The 21,640-nt window shown below is 40.1% G+C and overlaps 2 protein-coding genes across 3 annotated transcripts in view; both read left to right on the plus strand.

Annotated features, from left to right (window-relative positions):
• The first annotated feature begins 856 nt into the window (after positions 1-856).
• iffo1b (intermediate filament family orphan 1b) lies at positions 857-16,397 on the plus strand. 2 transcript variants are annotated; one of them, XM_085471621.1, is made up of 9 exons: positions 857-1,860; positions 5,874-5,934; positions 7,270-7,365; positions 8,189-8,329; positions 8,430-8,614; positions 8,715-8,841; positions 11,160-11,252; positions 12,396-12,526; positions 13,100-16,397. In XM_085471621.1, exons 1-9 carry the CDS (start codon positions 887-889, stop codon positions 13,197-13,199), a joined length of 1,908 nt encoding a protein of 635 aa, XP_085327747.1. In that variant the 5' UTR covers positions 857-886; the 3' UTR covers positions 13,200-16,397. The 2 variants fall into 2 exon arrangements, with proteins under 2 accessions (XP_085327747.1, XP_085327748.1); XM_085471622.1 differs by having other exon boundaries at positions 11,163-11,252.
• LOC146698807 (uncharacterized) overlaps positions 14,900-21,640 on the plus strand; it is a 29,415-nt gene continuing 22,674 nt past the window's right edge. Inside the window, exons 1-3 of the mRNA XM_085471627.1 lie at positions 14,900-14,966; positions 17,241-17,310; positions 17,462-17,513. Coding sequence (XP_085327753.1) covers positions 17,242-17,310; positions 17,462-17,513 — 121 coding nt within the window. The 5' untranslated portion in view covers positions 14,900-14,966; position 17,241. The remainder of the gene's footprint in view (positions 14,967-17,240; positions 17,311-17,461; positions 17,514-21,640) is intronic.

The following is a 21,640-nucleotide window of genomic DNA, read 5'->3' on the forward strand; positions in this document are numbered from 1 at the left end:
ATGCCTGAGCTAATGGAACTTATTAACCCCACAGTGCTCCACTCAGGTGATTTAGCTTTATGGTCACATTGAAAGATAGTGGGTTACACAGAGGAGGTGTTTTTATTTATTTTTTGCTACTATAGTGTGATAAGTAACATAAACACCAGTAATTTTAGGCATGTAACTGGCGAATTGGATAGCAGTCTTCTTGTTTAACTCTCCATCAGATTTAATAAGAATAAACAAACATGCTGAATTACTCTAAAAAAAATAAATAAATAAAAAACTGGACTAATTCTAACTTAAATTTAAATGACCGCAAAACAGTGAAAGCGTGATTTCCAGGTCTGACGTCACGGTTCAGTCCAGTTTCACTAAATCCTCTAATGTTTTTTGTTTGGAGCTGTGGCTAATGATTTCAAATGTGAACAAGAAAGCAAACAGTTAATAAAGGCTCCTCTATTCGCGTATTTACGGCAGACGGATCTTCCAATCCCTCAGCGCTCTCTCCTGCCTGCGGTCACAGCTTGTTGCCAGAACTTCAGTAACGCGGAGACGCCGGATTTCTTTCTTATTCATTCATGCTCTGCGGCTTTTTCTTCATTTATTTTACATTTATTATTGCAAAGCATCACGCTGAGGCGCACGTCCGGTGTTCTGTAGTCTTCTTCCAAATCCATCTGTCCTGATTTAGGCTGTTTTTTTTTCTTTCTGTGGATCGTCAGAGAGCACTGATCCATCAGCCGACGTTAAGACCTTTGGGCTTTAAGGATAAGATTCTTATTTATAAACAGTTATATAACCAAGTGAACGGGGCCATAGGCGTTTTACGCACACGCCGTTCCTGGATGTCAGATATTATCTATATTATTCTGTTGTAGCAAGCCAGTTCCTGTCCGTGTTCATGCCAGATCTGCAGCGATTCAGTTTTCCATACCATAGCATGAATCCTTTGTTGGGGGCCAACGCGCATCTCCAACAGCATCCGCAGCAGAACCAGGCGCCCGGACACCCGGACTCTCCCTCAGGTCTCCTTCCCGACGCTGTTTTCGGTGCACCGGACCCGGATTCCCTTCTGCTGGGTGAGCAGCCCGGCTCGGGGCCTGACTTCACCGCACCCTCTCAGTCTTCACCTTATCTCCATCACAGCAGCCACTATCAGCACCGCCCTGTGCCGCATCCCCCTGCTGCGATGGCTCTCAGAAACGACCTGGGCTCCAACATCAGCGTCCTCAAAACTCTCAACCTGCGCTTCAGATGCTTTTTGGCTAAAGTGCACGAATTAGAGCGCAGAAATAAGATTCTGGAGAAGCAGCTCCAGCAGGCGCTGGACGCCAACAAGGGCTGCAAAGGTGGATGCTGTGAGAACCAAGCGCACACCCAGGAGGTAAGCGTGCAGACCGGATTTGTCGGAACGATACAGCTTAGGCCCGGCTCCCTGCCCTTCCACAACACCAACAACTCGGCCAGGAGGCCTACGACACTGTTCACAACGCCTCTCGCGCCTGCCCTGCCACCTGCAGCCTCTGAAAACTCGAGTGCAACACAAACAAATGCCGCTTGCAACCCAGCCATCACCATCAGCCTATCCTCCCCCCGTGTGGACTCCCCGGGATCTGGCTCTAAAACGGGAACTAACAACAGCACAGGTCCGGGAGCCTCCACCAACCCTCCTCCACGGTTCCTTCCGGGCACAATCTGGTCTTACAACCACACCCGCAAGTTCGGCCCCGGTGCTGAGCGTCTGACCAGCCCAGGAGTATCCTGGGTGCACCCGGATGGAGTTGGTGTCCAGATTGACACCATCACCCCCGAGATAAGAGCCCTGTACAATGTCCTGGCTAAAGTGAAGAGGGAGAGAGATGAGTATAAACGCAGGTAAATGGACCAAACCTTTTATTGCAGTTCCTTCAGGGCTATTTAAAAAATAAATAAATCTTGTGATTGCTCTGTAGCTTTATTGAGTGTATGTAATGCTCTACTTTGGAGAAGTGAGCAGAACAGCTGCAGACCAGCTGTCTCCTGCTACACCACAGAGTCAGCACAAAAACTCTACATCGATCACTTCAAGCCTGGAACTGCATTCATCACATGACTAACCACAGAGGCAGGTGCTGCTGCTACAAATACACTAAAAAATATTAACACCTCAGGGGACAAACATGAAGTAGAATCGAGGTCAAAGCTTAGTGGTCGTCCTCTGTGCAGCCAAACATTTAGCTCAGTTTGTACACGTTTTATGGGTCAGATGCCAACATCAGTATCAGCTTTTAGAGTTACATATTAGCAAATATTATTTAAATAATACACATAAACACCCATTCTTTTATGTTTAAAGAGAAGATAATGTCTCATTGTTTATTATCTTTCCAAGAATGTGTTGTTGTAGATGTCCTTACACAAGTGCTGCAGACATTTATCTGAGTGTTTTTAAACTGTGGAGTCTGAGCTGGACAAACTGTGCGATGACACCATTTTCTAAAGAAAAAAAATGGCCCCATCTTTGTTTTTTTTTGTCACATTATGTTCTGCAAGAAAATATTAGCAGGTTAGTATATTATTTGGATTTTATTAACATGTGGTCACTCATATGGAGAGCCATCATGTTTTATGCTGAAAGGCAGTAATGATTTTATCTAGAGAGAAGTTCAGAGAGGAAATGTGAAAATAGAATTCAGGATTGTATTTTTGGATATTATGTCGAGACTTATTACTTACAGCCTCATTTACCAACATTTAAGTGAACTAATTATTTATGGGAGATTTGGCTATGAGCCCCATTTCAAGTAAGAACCAATCTTTTATGTTGAACATTTACTGGTTGTAGCTTATCAACAATCAACTAAATATCTGAGGGTTTTGATGCAGAACAACAAGCATCAACTCTTATTCTGTGAAAGTGAGATGGATGAGTAGAAGAGGATTAACCGTTGCTGAGAATATGAGATCGTGTAATCCACAGTTGCTGCTGTGAGCTCATGCGACTTTATCTGATGACATCACCAGTTCAAATATGGATGCTTTGATCTCCATTTTAGAAAGACAGCTGTCTGTGTATGTGGCCAATCACTTAATCGCTAATATGGAACAATGTGATTGGTCTTTTCTCCAGAAAGCTTAGCAATAACATCTAAAACTGCATAAATCCTGTTGTAAATTTGAAGTTTGTCCGACAGCTTTGGTGGATTGTGTATTATTTGTAATTATTTGTTAACTCCAAAAAGGTCCTTTGCGCATTCATCATTAAATTCCCTCAGATTATATCCAATTGAGCAGCCATGCATTCTTCACAGCGGAGATCCTGAGCACAGTATAGTGGGCTCTTTGTGTATGAAGCACATTGACGACTTTAACAATCCAGAGAGTGTGAGACAGATGAGACGCTTGCTTTCTCTGTCTGTAGAGACACTAGTGTGCGTCATTTCCCAGCCTGCTGTCCAGACATATATACATTTTATTTGTGAATTGAGGGGTTTCACACACTTTGTCCCTCTCAAAGTCTTTTCCTCCCCTAATGAGTTGTTTTGAGGGGTCTCTGCAGCCCCCTTCAGTCAGGACAAATGAGGACGTCACAAAATGTTTCTTCATGCGAAACTTATTCTCTCAGATTCAGGCTATTACATAGCTTTTAAAATATTAATACCATTTTATAATGTAATGCTTGTTATCTTATTTTTTATTATATCTGTTTACCTTTACTGCAACCTAAAGCAGCTTGTGGTGTATTTTAATTTTCAGACTTACCCTCCTCTAGCTCTCTGCACTGTTCTTTTATTTTTTTCAAGGACAACTGTCTCTCCCCCCGTTACCCTCCTTCTGTCACTGCCAAAAAACCCTCTCTCTGCCAACCACATGCTCTAGCTCATATTTTCTTTCTCTTTTAAAACCGACACAGTCGCACCTTTTCTTCCTTTCTCACACTCTCTTCCTTCCACTGCGCACCGTCGTCCTCTCTACACTCCATACTGTATCTGCAATGCAGCATGCACTGCAAGATGTAACTGGTGGAGGGGGGCTTGGCTTGCAGAAGGAAGTGCCTCTCAGTTTTCTGTGCGCGCTCTCCTTACTGATCTAACAAGCACCTGCTATGACAACAACAACCCCTGTTTCATGACTCAGTTTATTTCAGATTTAGTATTCCCTGTAGGGATTCTTGTACTGCAGCATTCTGCATTTTAAACAGCTTTTTTATAAGAGGCTGCAGACTGCAGTGAGTGAAATTCCCCTTGTGGTATGAAATCACAGAAATTGTGATCACATACGCAGTAGTCTCTGCTCAGGCTTTTAAATGTGTTAAAGATCAGATTCACAGGCACAATGGTCTGAGATGCATCAGCGAGTTGGCCTGTGAGGGATCGGTGATTCACTCAGTCGAACACCTTTTTTATTATCTTTAATATAACTGCAGTAAACTGATTTTAGTGTGAGACTCAAACACTTATACTGAAATCTAGTTGTACTTTTTTGTGCAGATAAATGACAGCCTATCTACTTAATTTGAGCGCTCCAAGTCTCATTCACACAGTACTTTTATCTGTGCCTAAGCATTTTTATCAAATATTTACACCCACACTAACTTGGGGTTCAGTATCTTACCCAAGGATACTTCAAGACATGGACAGGAAGAGCTGAGGATCAATTTACTGACCTTCCTGGACCATGTCCACCTTTAAATCAGGGCGATCGTGGCTCAAGAGTTAGGAGTTCGCCTTGTAATCAGAAGGTTGCCGGTTCGAGCCCCGGCTTGGACAGTCTCGGTCGTTGTGTCCTTGGGCAAGACACTTCACCCGTTGCCTACTGGTGGTGGTCAGAGGGCCCGGTGGCGCCAGTGTCCGGCAGCCTCGCCTCTGTCAGTGCGCCCCAGGGTGGCTGCGGCTACAATGTAGCATGCCATCACCAGTGTGTGAATGGGTGAATGACTGGATATGTAAAGCGCTTTGGGGTCCTTAGGGACTAGTAAAGCGCTATATAAATACAGGCCATTTACCATTTAAAGAAAAAAAGATGTAATGTAAATTTTGATGATTTAGAAATTAAAAATTTGTTTATGGGACGGATTCCAGTGGAGATAGAAAATATTTTCAGGTTGTCTGTATCAGGACAACCATCCCATTCACTTATTATAAAATAACAATATTTCATACAGTAATTAAATTGGTGAAATTGATGAAGGGTCAAAGGTCAGCTTCACTGTAACAATGTAATACTCTGCAAAAACACTTTTCTGGCCATTAATCAACACCAAAACCAAGACGGTGACCATGTTTCACATTTAGTTTGAAACAAATTGGAGACTCCAAACAAACTGGAGATGCTAATACAGCTTTACTTACTTTTACTACATGTCTGGTCACACATATGCTAGTTATTTTAGGCATTTTGCCTGGAAACTGGGAAGACTGAGCAAAGGGCCTCAGGTCAGAGCTGAAGTCAGGCAACTGCATTTAACCCTGCAGCATGTGGTTGCCTTCTCAGCCTTTTATCTACACCAGCGCCTGTTAAAGTGTTACAGCACAGATTTAATTCCACTTTTAGGTAGGCTCAGCAGTGAGTGCAGAGTAAATTGCTGCTGCTAAGCAACTTGTTATCCATCTCCTGTCGAAAGTGTGTTTTGTTTGGTTGATCCTTGATTGCTGAATTACTTGATGTAATGAATCATCAAGAATGTGATTGTTGCAGTTAGAGGTGCATTTTAAATGGACTTTTAGCCCCTTTAGCCTTTCAACTACCTGAATTATTGATTCACAGGAGCATTGTCTGCTTTTATAAATGTCAAGAGCTGATGAAGACCTAATTTATGTTTTGTTCTTTGTCTCTGATCTCTGTATCCGAGAAGACATGAACTAGAAGATTATTAATGTCTTTCTTAAACTTATCTCTGTGTCTCCTAGATGGGAAGAGGAATACACTATGAGGATGGATCTGCAACAGAAGATTGCAGACTTACAGGAGGTAACATTATGTACCCTTTTTTTTGTCTGTTCTTGTATTTCTCAAGATGGGGGAACATAAATCTGTTTATATAGTCCCACTGTGGGGACTGAAAGTCTCGATATTATAAATGATTATATGTTATTATGAAGGCAGAGGTTAGATTTTGGCAAGTACCCGCAATAGTTGCTGTCAGGCAGTCCTCAGAAAACTGATGTGAGTTCTCTGAAGTGACAGAATTAACAAACATTCACACACACACACGTCTTTAATACATATCCGTTCGCTTTAAATTTTTAATTCTATGCTGCATGACATGCTTTAGCTAAGGCTGCGCTGGCGTCTTTACAATAATGTTAAAGGTTAAATAGTTTCATGAAAGTGAGAGAAGTAGGGCGGATTAGTTTGGTTAAATATAGATTGTGCTGCAGCTGTTTGTTGATCTTGCCAAGCACATACCTCTTTCTCTGTGCTGGCAATGATTATTAGCTTCTTTAGCTGCTATCAATGAGTCATCCAATGCTAGTGCACTCTCTTTTAATTGATTAGCTTTTTTCCTGAAACCCCTTAACCATCCACTGCTAACAGTGCCAAAATGGATTTAAGGACATGAAAGTTGTATTTATATCTGCCTGTTGCCAACCATCAAATTGCAATTACTGTATTTCTTGCACTTGTGTCCTTATAAACACATTTCCCCACAATGAAACCATTCATTATGGCATAATTTAGTTTATATATAGCCAAAGTGAAATGCTGAAAAATTAAATGAATACTCAGTATGCTGTCTAACAGTTCTGGCTTGATTAGCATTAGTGTTTGATTGAAGTCTGCTTTTAGTCTACATGTAGACACATGTGATGAAGAGTAGCCGTGACATTCATCTTTTTTTGTGCAGTAACAGTTAAGAGCGAGAATATGAATACCACTGAGATGACAGATAAAGCCCCCAAAACGAATGCCTCCTACCCCCCAAATGTTGACTTCATGGCAAAGGTCTCATTCTAAGCCCAGTGGTTTCCTGTATATGTGTTTTTGAGCATGTGCCCCATTGCGAGGAATCTTTACCTGACCCAATTTGACAGGAAATACCACCGCACTTTAAGCCCACAAAAGGGTAAAAAAAATGCTTCTCGAGTATTGTAACTGCAGCACGTGTGAATAAATCAGCGGGGAGACTTTGAGGGTTACCATGATGTCAGACTCATTTAGAGCTTCCCAGAAGTGATTATGCATTTAGGATTTGAATGTGCTCTTTGCAGATAAAATCTTTTTGCACAATGTGACCCAAAAACTACAGTAAAGAGAGTTGTGGTTAAGTGCATTTGCTCATTATGACTTCTTTTGCGTGTGCAGGACCTGCAGGAGAGCGAAGGCTGCCAGGACGAGCTGGTTCGCAGGGTCCAGCATCTGAATACGGAGCTGGTTGTCTTCAAAGGGCTCCTGAGCAATGTAAGCTCATACATTCATATAATAATCACAAACAGTTTTAGCTCTTTACAGTAATCAGATGTCCCTCTGCATTCACTTGGTAGTTTGTCCTTATAAGCTGCTTTCACACTGAAGCCCTGAACTTTTTTTTAGACATCACCTGGATAAACGTGGCTGTGAGAACGCAAACATCCAACCCAACTCTTTAACCTGCCAACTCCATAGTGTAAAGTCTGCTGTCCAAATGCAACAATTTGTGCTGACGTGAGAGTACTGCAGGTTATAGTCCAGTGAATTCATAGCTAGCGAGTAGTCGTCATGGTTTCTGCATCCCGCACACTCTGCAGTACCTCCACGTAAACCAATCAGGAGATTTCCCGAGGAAGGATTCTCCAAGTCCATGTGTGAAACAGCTTGCTTTAGTTACAGCAGCGGTGCCCAACCTTGTAATTCTGTAACTTTATTAACAGCGTCCTACTGAAATGCACCAACAACATTGAGAGTAACATCCTCTTCTCTGCCCCTTAATGCTCTCCGGTCGTTATGGTAATGCATAAATATTTCTTTCAAAATAAGACACACAACTACAACGCGGGAAAAGACCCAGGGAAACCGAGTTAACGATAAAAACCCCCCGAAAACCATAAATTTCACAACTGAGCCTCAACTCTCATGGTCTGGTACCAAACGACTGAGGATTGGTGACCCCTGAGTTTTCAGGGGTCTTATTTTCTATCTTTAGGGTGCTGTATAAGAAAATGGTGCTACTATTATGTCATAATCAGTCTTATTGGTACAGTTTTCCAGTGATGCTGAACAGTTCCCATATCCATCCTCTCTGTAGAATTTGTCAGATTTGGACAGCAAAATCCAGGAGAAAGCGATGAAGGTGGACATGGACATCTGCCGCAGGATCGACATCACTGCTCGCTTGTGCGATGTGGCCCAGCAGAGGAACTGTGAAGACGTCATCCAAATGTATCAGGTAAAACTGTTTAATCTCATCATCTCTGGTTCTTTTTTTATCTGCTTTTAGCAAGTGTCTACTTGTTAGTCTGATCCTCTAATCCCAAACTTTTCTGCAGGTTCCTAATAACCAACCATCGCTAAACTGCCGCCGTAAACAAACCCCTCTGTCCTTTAATGGGAGTGAGTGTGACGAGCCCGTCAGCACCTCCGAAAGTGACGGAGCAGTGGTTAAAGATGAGGAGCACTGTGGATCTGCTGCTAATCAGATCAATGAGGAGATGCAGAGGATGCTAAACCAGCTGTGAGTGGTCTGCAGATGTAATTACTGTAATCTGAGTCGTCTTTTCAGGCCATGTGCATTTGTATGTGTGCATTGATACTTTTTTAAAAAAAAATTTCAGGCGTGAATGTGAGTTTGAGGATGACTGTGACAGTCTAGCGTGGGAGGAGACTGAAGAGACGCTGCTGCTTTGGGAGGATTTCCCAGGATGCACTTTGCCTCCAGATCCCACCCACCCACCGGGAGAGGTAGGCAGCAGTCACACAAGTTTAAGACTGAGAGAACTCTCTGTGAAGATTTAAAGCTCAAAGTTGTTAGAAATATAGCTGTGGCTACCAGAGAGGAGCTAATTTATGAACATATAGAGGCTTCAAAAAAGCTGAAAAATTGAAAGATTTACCTTTAGCCATCGTTGTGGCATATTAAAAATACTAATTGCAAGGAATTATGACTGTCAGAAGTTACCCCATCATCACTGTTTTCTGCAAAACATTCACACAGCATAAACAAGCCTGTGTTTTACTGAAATCGACAGATATCTGTGGTCACCAGTTATAGACCTCACTTAGTAAGCTGACACATGCAGTCATGTGAGAAAGCACTTTTTCACAAGGCTCTATTCATTTCTGTGAAAAACTAAGTACACTGCCGCAGTGTTCCCAGAAGCTCAGAGCAAATTCACCCCAAGTGCTGACTGTGCAGTGCTCTGGCAGATTGCAACTACTTTTCAGACTCGACAGGCCACATTTAGCATATTAAATGTTCAAGTTCATGACAGTACCATTAAAAAAAAGACTCAACAAGTATGGCTTGTTTGTAAGGGTTACCAGGAGAAAGCCTATTCTCTTTAACCATTGTAGCACAGCTTGGTTTTGCAAAGTTGAATCAGAACAAACCACAAGACTTCTGGAACAGTGGGGTGGGGGGTGACATGAACTTGTTTTGCAGCTATAGGAGCTGGGCACCTTGCAGTTACTGAGTCGACCATAAGCTCCTCTGCATACCAACGTATTCTAGAGTCAAATCTGGCCATCTGTCTGACAGCTGAAGCTTGGCCCAAACTGGGTCATCCAGCAGGACATGTACAGCAGCAAATCTGTAAAATCAAAGTCTAAAGGTGGCGCAATCAAAGTCCAGACCTCAACCAGACTCAGGTCTGGGATGTTAGACACTTGTGCATAAACAAGTGCCCTCAAACCTCAATAAACTGAAGCAACACTTTGAAGAAGAGTGGGCTAAAATTCCCCCAAAGGGACATGAGAGACAGAATGTCATATAGAAAACAATTACTTAAGGTTATTTGTGCTAAAGGTGGTCATCCAGTCTGCTCATTCACACGAGGTACTTTGTTTTTCACAGGGCTGTGCAGTTCTTTCTTTTTGTTTTTCACGTGACCGTAAATGTCGATCTTTCTGAAAGACGGAACAATTTTCATTACTATATGTTGGCATCTCATCATCCTTTCAGGTTTCAGTGAAATTGAGTTTCTGAATTGTCGTGCACCTGCAAAAGGTGCAGGGAAAACAAAAAAAAAATGAAACACAGATAACATCACAAGACAACCCACTCACCCCACCTGCATTTCAGTCCGCCTGTGTAGCACCCGTGTACTGCAGGTGCCGACTAATTAACACGATTGGCAGCACCTGGGCCCAGTGTGCTCTACAAACGCCCTCAGAGCTCAGCTGCCAGCGTGGCTTTCCTCTCCAGAGACACTTCTGAGATTTTGGTTGTATCTTGGTTTGTTGCATGGCACGAGACAACATTGCATATGCCGTTTCCTCACTCACGCACTCTCTCACACTGCTGGCAATACTGAATACACATCCCATGGCTAGTTTAAGTTCTTTCTTTGGTTCTTTAGTTTAAAAATAAACTGTTTCTTTAATTGGCACATGTGTGCTTCTCTATTTTTGTCATTGTCGCAAAAACAGAGAGCATGGCTAATTACTAAATTCTCTCAGCCATGTCTCAGATGTTCATCCTGAGTGAATGCAGTTATAAAGAGACATCTGACATCTATTGTTACTTTAAAAAAAACGTTTCAGAATTTCAGCTTAAACACTGTTTAAGTCACTGCATAAAGGAGTTTTATAAAGTAGAGGAAGCGCACTGTAATTTCTAAGTGCACATGGTTTGATATTATTGCTTCAGATTTCAAAGAAGCTTTTGTTTGTGTGGTTATAAGTGGACTTTATCCAGAACAGTAGGCAGAGTGGAGTCCTTCAAAGCTCAGTCTGCTGCCCTTCGGTGCTCTGCTGTGGCCGGGCCAATTCAGGCAACAAAACAACACTCGCACAAATCCAGCCTGTATTTAGCGTACATGGTGTTTGTTTCCAAGAAATGCATGTAGGTATTTGTTTTCATTTACCAGCTGTGTGCGCTTTGAAAAGTCTGCTCTTTCTCCCGTGGGAAATAAGTCAGTGAAATGTGAGCTGATGGGAGCACTGCAACAGCTGTGCTTTGATGGTTCTATGTCTGCGGTGATGTCTGATGATGCACACGTTAAACCGATTATAACTACCTTTCATCGCATGTAAATTTCCATGTCCGTGTTTGTCTTCAGCAGGAGGACTGTCTGGAAAAGGTGATTAATGACACCGAATGTCTTTTCAAATCTCGAGAGAAGGAATACCAAGAGACCATTGACCAAATTGAGGTCAGACGCTTGCTCTGTACTTTTATATGTTAAATAACTTCCTTCATCCTACATGCTGGCAGTTTGTTCTTTCATTTTTGCTGCATGCATTATGTCTCCTGCACTGTTTTTTGTGTCTTGCATTCACAAGACAATATGATGTCTAAATAATGACATTAAGTGAAGTACTATTACTATGCTTTGTTTTAAAGGGGCAGTAGCCTGCCTTGCTGAATTTAATCTTTAAAGTACTTTAAAGGCCTTTCTTTACATCTTTCATACATTTTAGATGAGTTTATGTAAGCCTGAGCAGTTTGGCTGCACATAGTCAGGGGGTTGTTCAAGAAAGCAGGTTTAACAAACTCTGAGTCTAACTCTAAACTTTGACAGATAGTTTCTCAGACATTGACTAAGCTTACTTCCAGGCTAGAAAAGAAAAATTAAATGAAGGGCTTCAGTGAAAACAGGTTGTAGTCAAGGACTAACTAAGCTCTGTCCTTGTCTTATAAACCAGCCATGGGTTTGTTTACTGTGAGAGAGGAAACGCTGGTCAGAGTATGTTTAGACTGAGATTTCTTTTAACCTAAGTGTCTTTATTTTACCCCCTAGTCATCATTCACCCAGCTTAAATGTGACTTACTATGTAATAAAGCTGTGATCCTTCCAATTTTTTACATTTGATTATTAAATTCCAGCTATAACTTGACAGAAACCACATCCGTCAAACTTTGCCTTTTTGACTATCGCACCGAAATCAGCGACTAAACCAAACAAGCTATCCACAAGGCTCTAAACACCATCAGTAACTTTAAGGAGTTGAGTGTGTGAAAATATTTAAACATGAATTGGTGCCAGAACACATTCAGAATGTCTGCAGTCTGAGTTTGAAAACTCACTTTAAACTGCAGGCTACAACTTCAGTTCAGTTGTAGCCTGAAGATTTTCACAATAACTAGTGACTGATTTTTGAATGAGCGATTATACAAGTGCTCATGTTAAACAAAAGAAATAGCAAACGTTCACGTAACGGGAGTCTGTTTGCAAAGGCATGCACTTATTTTTTCACATTTGTTTTGATATTCTCTGCATGGGTGAGGAAGTGAGACCGAGACTCTGTTAGATTCTTGGAGTGATTTAGTCTAACTCTCAGTTTTCTGACTGTAGCTGGAATTGGCCACAGCTAAGAGCGACATGAACCGACACCTGCACGAGTACATGGAGATGTGCTCGATGAAGAGAGGCCTGGATGTTCAGATGGAGACCTGCAGGAGACTCATCACACAGAGCGAAGACAGGTACACACGCACATAAACACACACTTGATGTTGATTTTATTGATCTATTTAGCTTCCTTTAAAAAAAAACTATTCGAGCAGTTTCAGTGTATACAGCATATCTAATTTATATTGTATTTAAAATAAACATTTATTAAATGGGTTATAAAACATTACAGTATAGGTGTATTCAGCTTTAATTATGTGTATCTAGTAAAGTTATTATTATAATCCCCTTTTGTCAAAATGCATTATATTATTTCAACTTTCTTTATTTTGATTTGTTACCTGTTTATACACCTGATACACATGATAGACATGGTTATTACTTAGTTATGACTACACTATTTACTATATGTTTATTTAGCTTTAAATATAAATAAGCTTTATGCTTAACTGGCTGGACTTTATTACCTGAAAATCTATGCCAACTGTCTCCATTTACCTAAAAGCCGTAATATTTATCCATCTGAAAATATCGCACTTTATATCAAAACCTTTAATGAAAATTATAGCGAACCACCGAACCCACAGGTAGAGCGAGTTTAGTTTCTACTGGAAAAAATGATGCATTTCTCTTTCTGCCCCTCTCAGTCCGTCTGCTGTGCCTCCACCCGCTGAGGAGAGTGAAGCGAGAGAAAACGACAAGCCGTCGGTATCTCCACCTTCTTCCTCGAGCAATGGGAGAACATGACACATGCTCACTCCAGCGTTAACAGCGGCTGTGGTCACACGATCTCAAGTGCATCCATGACCACACCGATACAATGGGCGCTGACTACGTGACTACGGCAACACCATGTTTACGTACTTGTTTGACGAGTCATTTCTTTTTCTGGACACTTTGGAAAGTGAGATGGAACTGACTGAGCGAGGAAGTCTGTCATTGTGCTTCATTTTGTGACGATTCAGTAGGTTGAAGGACCTAGGGTCAGCTGACTGTAAGTGTGGTTACAGGAAGACATAGCATGACTTATTCATTCTACACAAACGGACACGAGCTAAAACAAGGATAATGTAAGCGTCATAAACTCCTCTCTGATCTGCTTTTATGGTCACTGAAGCTCTAAAAGTTAAAGTCACATTTACAGGAATATTTCCAGGAAACAATGAAGCTTCAGTCTTAAAATAATATAACACTGAATTTTTGAATTTGAATCTTTATCCACACATGTAGGTGTAATAAAAAGCCGCGAGAGAGCATTTTAGTGGCTTGCAGCTGCATTAACTGTTCACCATATCTCTTGTATAAACGATAATAGAATCACAGGCAAAGCAAACCTGAGGCAATAAATGAAAAGTTAAAGATACAGAAGAAAATCAGAAAAACGCAAACATTATGTGCATTTTTACTGGAGCAACAGAGTTGAGTCTTTGACTACCAACAGGCCTCCTTCCAATAAAGTGAGGTGTTTTCTGGATAACAAGGGAAATGTATGTAAAAACCTTAAAACTTCAAGTCATTTCAAAGTGATTTGAAAAAATAACTAAAATCCTGAGAAGTTGCTCTTCAGATCTGTGGTGTTTTGTGTTCCTAAGCCTTAAATCAGATGATATAAGAGTTGCTTTCTATTCTTCTCCTGAAGCCCTTGATCAAATATAACAGGAGTTAATTGGGAAAGTTGAATGTCACTCCTCTCACTCGGATGCCTCCAGTTCAGAAAGTGTACATGTGTTCGCTTTGAGGACCACATTGTTTGTGGGCCTCAAAATGGCAGTAATATGTTGGCTATAAGTTAAACTGTGGGCCTCCTGGCAGATTTTTCATCAGGATTTTTATGACAAATTCTTAAATATTTTGAAAAAACGTAAACATTTGTAGTAGTCGTCTGACCACTGAGCTGGTCGATTTGGTGCAAGAAGACTGTTTCTATAATGATGTGGGAGAAGATATGCATTGACAAAGAACAATTATACAGAATTTAGTCAAGGATAACATGGCAAAAGCAAACAGTCCAAACAATGAAATCAAGATTTTGGCCTCCGTAACCTGCGAGCTACATCTGTGACACAGCAGAGGCTGATTTGTTCCTTGATTCATTTGGACACATTCGTTTACCCTAAATCTGTAAATAAACGGTCGAATTAGCTTATATTTCCTGTGCAGGTGCAGAAACTTTTAACAATAATACAACATAGTCACCGTAGTAAGTCGCATGTCTATATCACCATCGTTTTGGTGTCAGCCTTAAGCAGACCAAACCACCCTGCTGTTCACAGAGAGTTCACACATTGATCATCTTGACGATGTTGGAGCTCCAATCATTTCATATGAGTCACATCTGAAATCCCACAAACACCGTAGTCTGCTTTGAACTTTGTAGTTTTCGGGAAAGGTGAGGGAGCAATGACCACAGTGTTGGGAGGTTGTTTTTTAGTTTTGAACGTAACCGTAGTCTCTGTCTGTTGCACTTCAAAGACCAACTAAAAGTACTGGATGATAGAGTCACTCAAGGGTCATGTAAGTGTTGTTAATAATCTTTATTTTTTTAGCAGTAATGCTTATTATTATAGATTAGAGTGAAGGCTGTATCTTTGAGTAAAGCTGCATGGTTGAGCAGAATCACTTTGAGGATAGTGGAAAAACAAAAAGGCTGTCATGTTATAATGTAAGTTAGTCACCGAGTGCCAAAATAATATTTAGATTGTGAATCAACAGGAAATTGCTTAAAAAAAGACTAAACATAGCTGCTGAAGCTATTTCACCAAGGTGCTTGATGTATAGAAGTGAACCTACGTTTTGCACATAGAAAAGAAGAGCAAAGCAAAACTGTACCATAAGAAACAATCAGTAGTCTAACCTGAAAAACAAAATATGCTGACCTGCTGAAAATGGATGATTTGTTCTATTTAGTTTTCCTTTCCTTATGAAAAAAAATGTCGTTGGTGAACGCATCACATACCTCATTTTTACTTTAGTTATGTCTATTGGCATATTTAACCTACATGTTCCTTCGTAGGAAAACACATACAGCGCACAGCTGTCAGGTGGACGCCCCCTCCATCACAACTCTATTATCAGACACTGTTTTAAATGGTGTTGTTTCTTCTGTGTAGATGAACCAGGTGAAATAACTTGTTTCAGCAGTAGGGTGCAGTTTAGCTCATGCATGTGTTGCAGTTGTAATCAGCTGAGCGCCATTCTGAAAAGATCAGGCGTCGGGTGCATTGTTAAAGGCATAAAACACCGTCTCTCTTTGTACCGTTACACTTTAACGCACTGAGTGAATTTATGTGTATGCATGTGCCAGTGTGTATGTTTATGGGCCTTCTGTCTGACCAGCGAGTGTTTTTAAGAAGACTCTTACCGGGGTAGATGCACAACATTAAGAAGGATCAAACTGTAAAATCTCATATTGTCTCAAGCAGTTCAACGCCAACAAAATGACTTTTGTGTTTTCATGGTGACCACGTGAAAAATTCAGAATCTGATGATCATCTAGGTTTTCTTTCCCAGTTACGCTGTTTCTTTATGAGTGTATGCCAAGTAAAGTCAGTGTAAAAATATCTCAGTTCAGGAAGATGAACGGAAATGCAAATGCTTTTGTGAAATGATGGCTTTGATATTATATGCATAACAGAAATATAGCTTTGAATATATATTCGTGTTTAAAGAACAGAGCTGAATGAAGACTCCACGGTGGAAATGATGGCAGATGAGAGCAAAAGAGTTTTTGTTTTCTGTCTTCACACAACAGAAAAACTTATTTACCAAATTTTTTAAAGAAAATTATTCCACAGAGTCAGAACTATTGATCTAAAATCCAAATGTGTGACTTTGCAGCTTTAAACATCAAGAAAAAGTAACTTTGGCTGGAAAAGGCTTCACTGCAGAGCTGCTGTATGTAATATGTCGAGAGACGCTGGATGAATGAATAAAAGATGCAACTGAGCAACAAGGCGTGCAGTTTTTTCCCTGTATTAAGTTCAACAGTTTTTTTCTAACAGTTATCTGAAGGCACTTTATACCAAGATAAAGACCCTGAAGCATTACAGATAAAAAAAAATGAAAGAGAGAATCATCCAAATCTCGTTAAGTAACCACTTCATGAAATTTTGGAGAAAGACAAACTCTTTCTCTTTACTCTTCCTATCCATCTTAACATTAAACTCAAAACCTAAAAGAAGTGTTCCTCTGTTAACACCTTTATCCTTTATACTTGATTATCCTTATTTCAAATTTTACATTTTACATGGAAAAACAGGGATTTTTTCCAGGACTTCAATTTGGAAATATAAAGCGCTTAAAACACTTTAAAACCTACAAATATTTAACATGGAAAATGTTGCCATATTAATATATAATCAACTCAACAGTTGGCTTACAGCTAAATTAAACAGTAAAAGAAAAACAAATGTACTTAAATATGTTTGTGAAGGTTTCCAGACTTGATGCATAAATGTTAGTCAGTTTTAGCAGGCTGGTAGGGGTCGGAGTGTGGGAAGCAGCAATATGTAACCAGGTAAAGAAAGAATAACACAGATGTTCAGCAAGATGACAGAGAAAGATACAAAAAGACAAAAGGGTGGGGCACACTTTGAGGAAGTTAGCAAAAACAACAGAAGTTGAACAACAGGAACATGATACTGAAGGAAAAGATTTCCTTTTTCTTTTAATTTTGACATTTGTTTTATTGTAATAACCTTTATTTGTGATATTAACTTGGTAGTTGCGTTAGCTTTTATAGATTTTGATCCTTGGCCTTTTCGCAGTAGTGTTCACATCTGTCCACAGAATGGGATTGGTGCAATACTCTGTGGCCCTCCTGATGTTATCCACACAGTTGGTGCTCAGCTTTCCCACAGTAAGACTTTTTTTCTTTAACCCAGTCGCCTTAATTATTGCATACACTTTTATCAAATAAGAAAAATAGTTGACATGAGTGAATGTGGCATGGATGATGAGTTAATGAGGACTTTTTCATTTTAGTGATTTATATCTATCTGTGTTGACAGCCAAAGAACACCTACAACATTGGTGGGAGAGAGTGTAAATATTGTCCTGCAGGTAGGAAATGTGTGATAACTTGATGTGAGCTTCTATTAATATTTTTAAAATTCTGTTCATCAGTTTACATTTACTCAGAAATATGAATCTCGTTTAGGTACCGTGGTGTGAAGTATGGTTCTTTCTTGTCTGTGTGTTGTTTTGATTTTCTGCATTGATGAAAAATGACGCAGGCTGAGTTCGTGCAGTATGACCACATCCTTCACCGATACTCACTCCGAGTCAGCAAGTCTTTCCTCTTGTTTTTTCTGTTCTCACAGGTATGTATCAGAGTGATTGTACAACATGTGAACACTGTCCTGCTGGAAGTTACACAACTGACTTGAACTATGAAGATGAATGCCATCTCTGCTTTGGAGACTGCAACCCTAGTAAAGAAAGTTTTCATTTCCACCTTTAATGATTTCATCAGGATTTTGATATACCCGTGATCTCTGGGTTTCTATAAAAAGCTGATAAACCATTAATAGTAACTCCACATGTACTGTGATGACTACTCCATATAATAATCTCTATTTCACTCTTTCTCAGAGTTGCATCTTAAAGTGGTTCAGAACTGCACCAGTACGTCTGATATTAAATGTGACTGCGAGGATGGTTTTAGATGCATCAGGTGGACCCATGACAAAAAGAACTGCTTGTCTTGTGAGAAGATGCCAGACCCAACCCCAACCAGTAAGTACCGAGAAGAACACTTTGAATTCTCATGTCAGATAAGCTCAAACCAACAGTGGGCAAAATGACCAGTGTCAAAGCAAACAACTTTACCGCAGCCATTAAAAAACAAAAGAAAAAAAATAGCTGACAGGATATGTAAACTTAGCTCTGGCTCCCGTTATTATCAGATCATTCTGAGAACAGGTTCCTCTCAAGTTGCCATGAATATGCAAAACTTGTCTAATATGAACAGGTTTGAAAATATTCCTGGAAATCTTTATGCTCTCTAAAAAATGCAATGCCATCAAGCTGACATGAAAGTGTCACAAAGGAAATGCTTTTCTATGTTCTAGAGTACTCTTTATAATAATCTCTATTTCACTCTTTCTCAGAGTTTCATTTTAAAGTGGTTCAGAACTGCACCAGTACGTCTGATATGAAATGTGACTGCGAGGATGGTTTTAGATGCATCAGGTGGACCCAAGAGGGAAACTGAGTGTCTCGTGAGAAGATGCCAAACAACTAAAATACAAATGCTTTAGTGAAATCAGTGTATGATTCCTGCAATGTTGTAAGCATGAAAGTGTGTTTAAAGAGCTCAATGAAGTCTGTCCACAGTTACACACTAAAAAGAAAAAGCAAAAACTTTTGTTAAGCCACAGAAATCTGTTTGCTTTATTTAGCTTTTTAGGGGAAATGATGGCAGAGAAAAGGCAAAAGTGTTTTTGATTTCTGTCTTCCCACATCATGAAGCCCTACTTCAAAATATTTTTAGTTTAGAAAATTTCACCACACAATCTGATGACAATCGTGTACAACTCCAAATGTTTGACTTCACTGCTTTAAACATTAGGAAAAAGTAATTGTGGCCAAAAAGCGTCACTGCAGAGCGGCTGCATGCAATATGTCAAGAAAGCTGAATGAATAAAAGATGCAAATGAGCAAAAACAACACGCGCAGTTATTATTTGTAAAAACCAACATTTCCCTGTATTACAATCAGATGAGTTTTAAATATGGTCAAACACCAACAACAGTCATCTGGAGGCACTTTAATTCAAGATAAACACCGTACAATATTATAAATAGAAAGCCAAATACACAGTCATCCTTTTGATGATTTTAACAATATTTAGAAGAAGAAAACACCCGTGTCATGAACAGGGCACGTGGCAGGCAGAAACATTCCACTGTGTTGACACTTTTACAGATTACCCTTAATACAAATTTTAGACGACAGTGTAAAGATGCCAGGCAATTTTCTATCAGAGTGACTGATCACTGCACGACAAATGCTCTTTATCAATCAGTCTAAAACTTCATACAGATACGTTTTATTTAAATAGTTATCGTGACAATAAGCTATTGTATTTATTTCATAACCCGACACCTTTCTTACCGTCCAAAGTTTTAAATAGATGCAGACTGTCAAGTGATTTATCTGTGATGACTAATTATGAACACTCATCTAACAGGGTAATAATGCAAACTTCTGCATATTACCACACTCCTATATTTTTTTTATACTGAATGAGGAAATGAAGACGAAAGAAATGAAGAAATGAAGTTTGTTCAGTTTGTTGAAGAAAACCCATCACCCAGTAGGTTAGCTTCACACAGCTTGTTACTCCAGTGACTCATCTGAGTTTCTGTGGTTTCAGTAAACCTGCTTTTTCTTACACACTCAATAAATAACAATTTGAATGAACGTAATAAAATCATGGAAAGGATTCCCACGTGATTAGCATTACGCAATTTTGTTGGTCCAGCTTAAGGTACTTGAGCTGGACCAACTTAGTTGGTTCATCATCAATTCATCCAACTTTTGCAGTTGATTCCAACTTAAATCAATTGACTTACTGTTAATAGAAAAACATTTATTAATGTGGAAATCCGTTCCATGATTGTTTTAAGTTCATTTAAAGACTTATACTTTGGTGTGGTGAGCATTTCGCCAGTCTCACACAGCGAGACAGACAACCAGCACAGGTAATCAAGATTCACCATCATCAATTCACCTGACGCAGTGGTTCCCAAGCTTTTTTTGCTGGGCCCCCCTTGTTTTACAAGAAAAATGTTCGCGCCCTCCCCCCTTCTCGCGCGTGCACGCGCGCACGCACTAACACATCCTCCAACCACACACACCCAGCAGAGTGAAGCTGACCCCCCACCCACTTGAAACGTAAAGGCAAATAGGCGGAGCGGTTAGTGCTACGTTTTTCCGAGATATTAAACTTTATTTTATAGGTCATTCAAAGGTCACCATCCCCCCAGACTGCTCCAAAACGGGCCAAAATGGTCTACTTTTTTAGTGCTACGTTTGTGCTGATTTGTGCAGGTAAAATTAGCGTTTGTGCTGCTACAGTATCTGAGATATTAAAAGTTATATTTTTTGCTGATGACATCACCATCCCCCCAGACTGCTCCAAAACAAACCAAAATGGTCTACCTTTTTAGTGCTACGTTTGTGCAGATTTGTGCAGGTAAAATTAGCGTTTGTGCTGCTACGGTTTCCGAGATATTAAACTTTATTTTATAGGTCATTCAAAGGTCACCATCCCCCCAGACTGCTCCAAAACGGGCCAAAATGGTCTACTTTTTTAGTGCTACGTTTGTGCTGATTTGTGCAGGTAAAATTAGCGTTTGTGCTGCTTCTGTTTTAAAGATATTAATGAAAATGTAAAGGTCAACCAGCCCCCCCACATTACCCAAATCCAACAAAAGTGGTATCAAACGTTTGTGCTACGTTTGTGCTGGTTTGTGCTGCAAAGATTTTCGTTTGTGCTGCTATCATTTTAAAGATATTAATAACAATTTCTAGAGGTCATCAGAGGTCAACCAGCCCCCCCACATTAATTAAATCAAACAAAATGGGTGTCAATCAACTGTGCTACGTTTGTGCTGGTTTGTGCTGCTAAAATTTTCGTTTGTGCTGCTTCTGTTTTAAAGATATTAATGAAAATGTAAAGGTCAAAAGGTCAACCAGCCCCCCCACATTACCCAAATCCAACAAAAGTGGTATCAAACGTTTGTGCTACGTTTGTGCTGCAGAAATTTTTGTTTGTGCCGTTATTATTTTAAAGATATTAACAAAAATTTCTAGAGGTCAACCAGCCCCCCCATATTAATGGAATCAAACAAAATGGATGTCAAACGTTTGTGCTGGTTTGTGCTGCAAAAATGTTTGTTTGTGCTGCTAACATTTTAAAATGTTTAATAAAATAACGTCTTGATGCGTGCTTAATCATCCAGGTAAGTAAATCCCAAAAGGTTGATTCTGTTCATCTGGACATTTTCAGTTGGAGAAACGTTTCGTCACTCATCCAAGTGACTTCTTCAGTCTCAGCTGACTGTAGGTTTCCCCAACCTTATAAACACCCGTGAGTGAAGTTGCCCCCCCTACCTTCTTCAAATCGAACAAAATTGATGTCAAACATTTGTCCTGCAAATTATTTTGTTTGTGCAGGTTAT

Source organism: Copadichromis virginalis, linkage group LG11 (assembly GCF_057382275.1).
Source record: "Copadichromis virginalis isolate Kocher_CV1m ecotype Utaka linkage group LG11, C_Virginalis_male_GT1.1, whole genome shotgun sequence".
Lineage (NCBI taxonomy): Eukaryota > Metazoa > Chordata > Actinopteri > Cichliformes > Cichlidae > Copadichromis > Copadichromis virginalis.

Excerpts from the sequence above, each read along its gene's own strand:
- iffo1b (XM_085471621.1), top strand. The coding sequence starts at position 887 with ATGCCAGATCTGCAGCGATTCAGTTTTCCATACCATAGCATGAATCCT. Across the intron at positions 1,861-5,873 it reads AGAGATGAGTATAAACGCAG|ATGGGAAGAGGAATACACTA; the intron begins GTAAATGGACCA and ends TGTGTCTCCTAG. Across the intron at positions 11,253-12,395 it reads AGACCATTGACCAAATTGAG|CTGGAATTGGCCACAGCTAA; the intron begins GTCAGACGCTTG and ends TTCTGACTGTAG.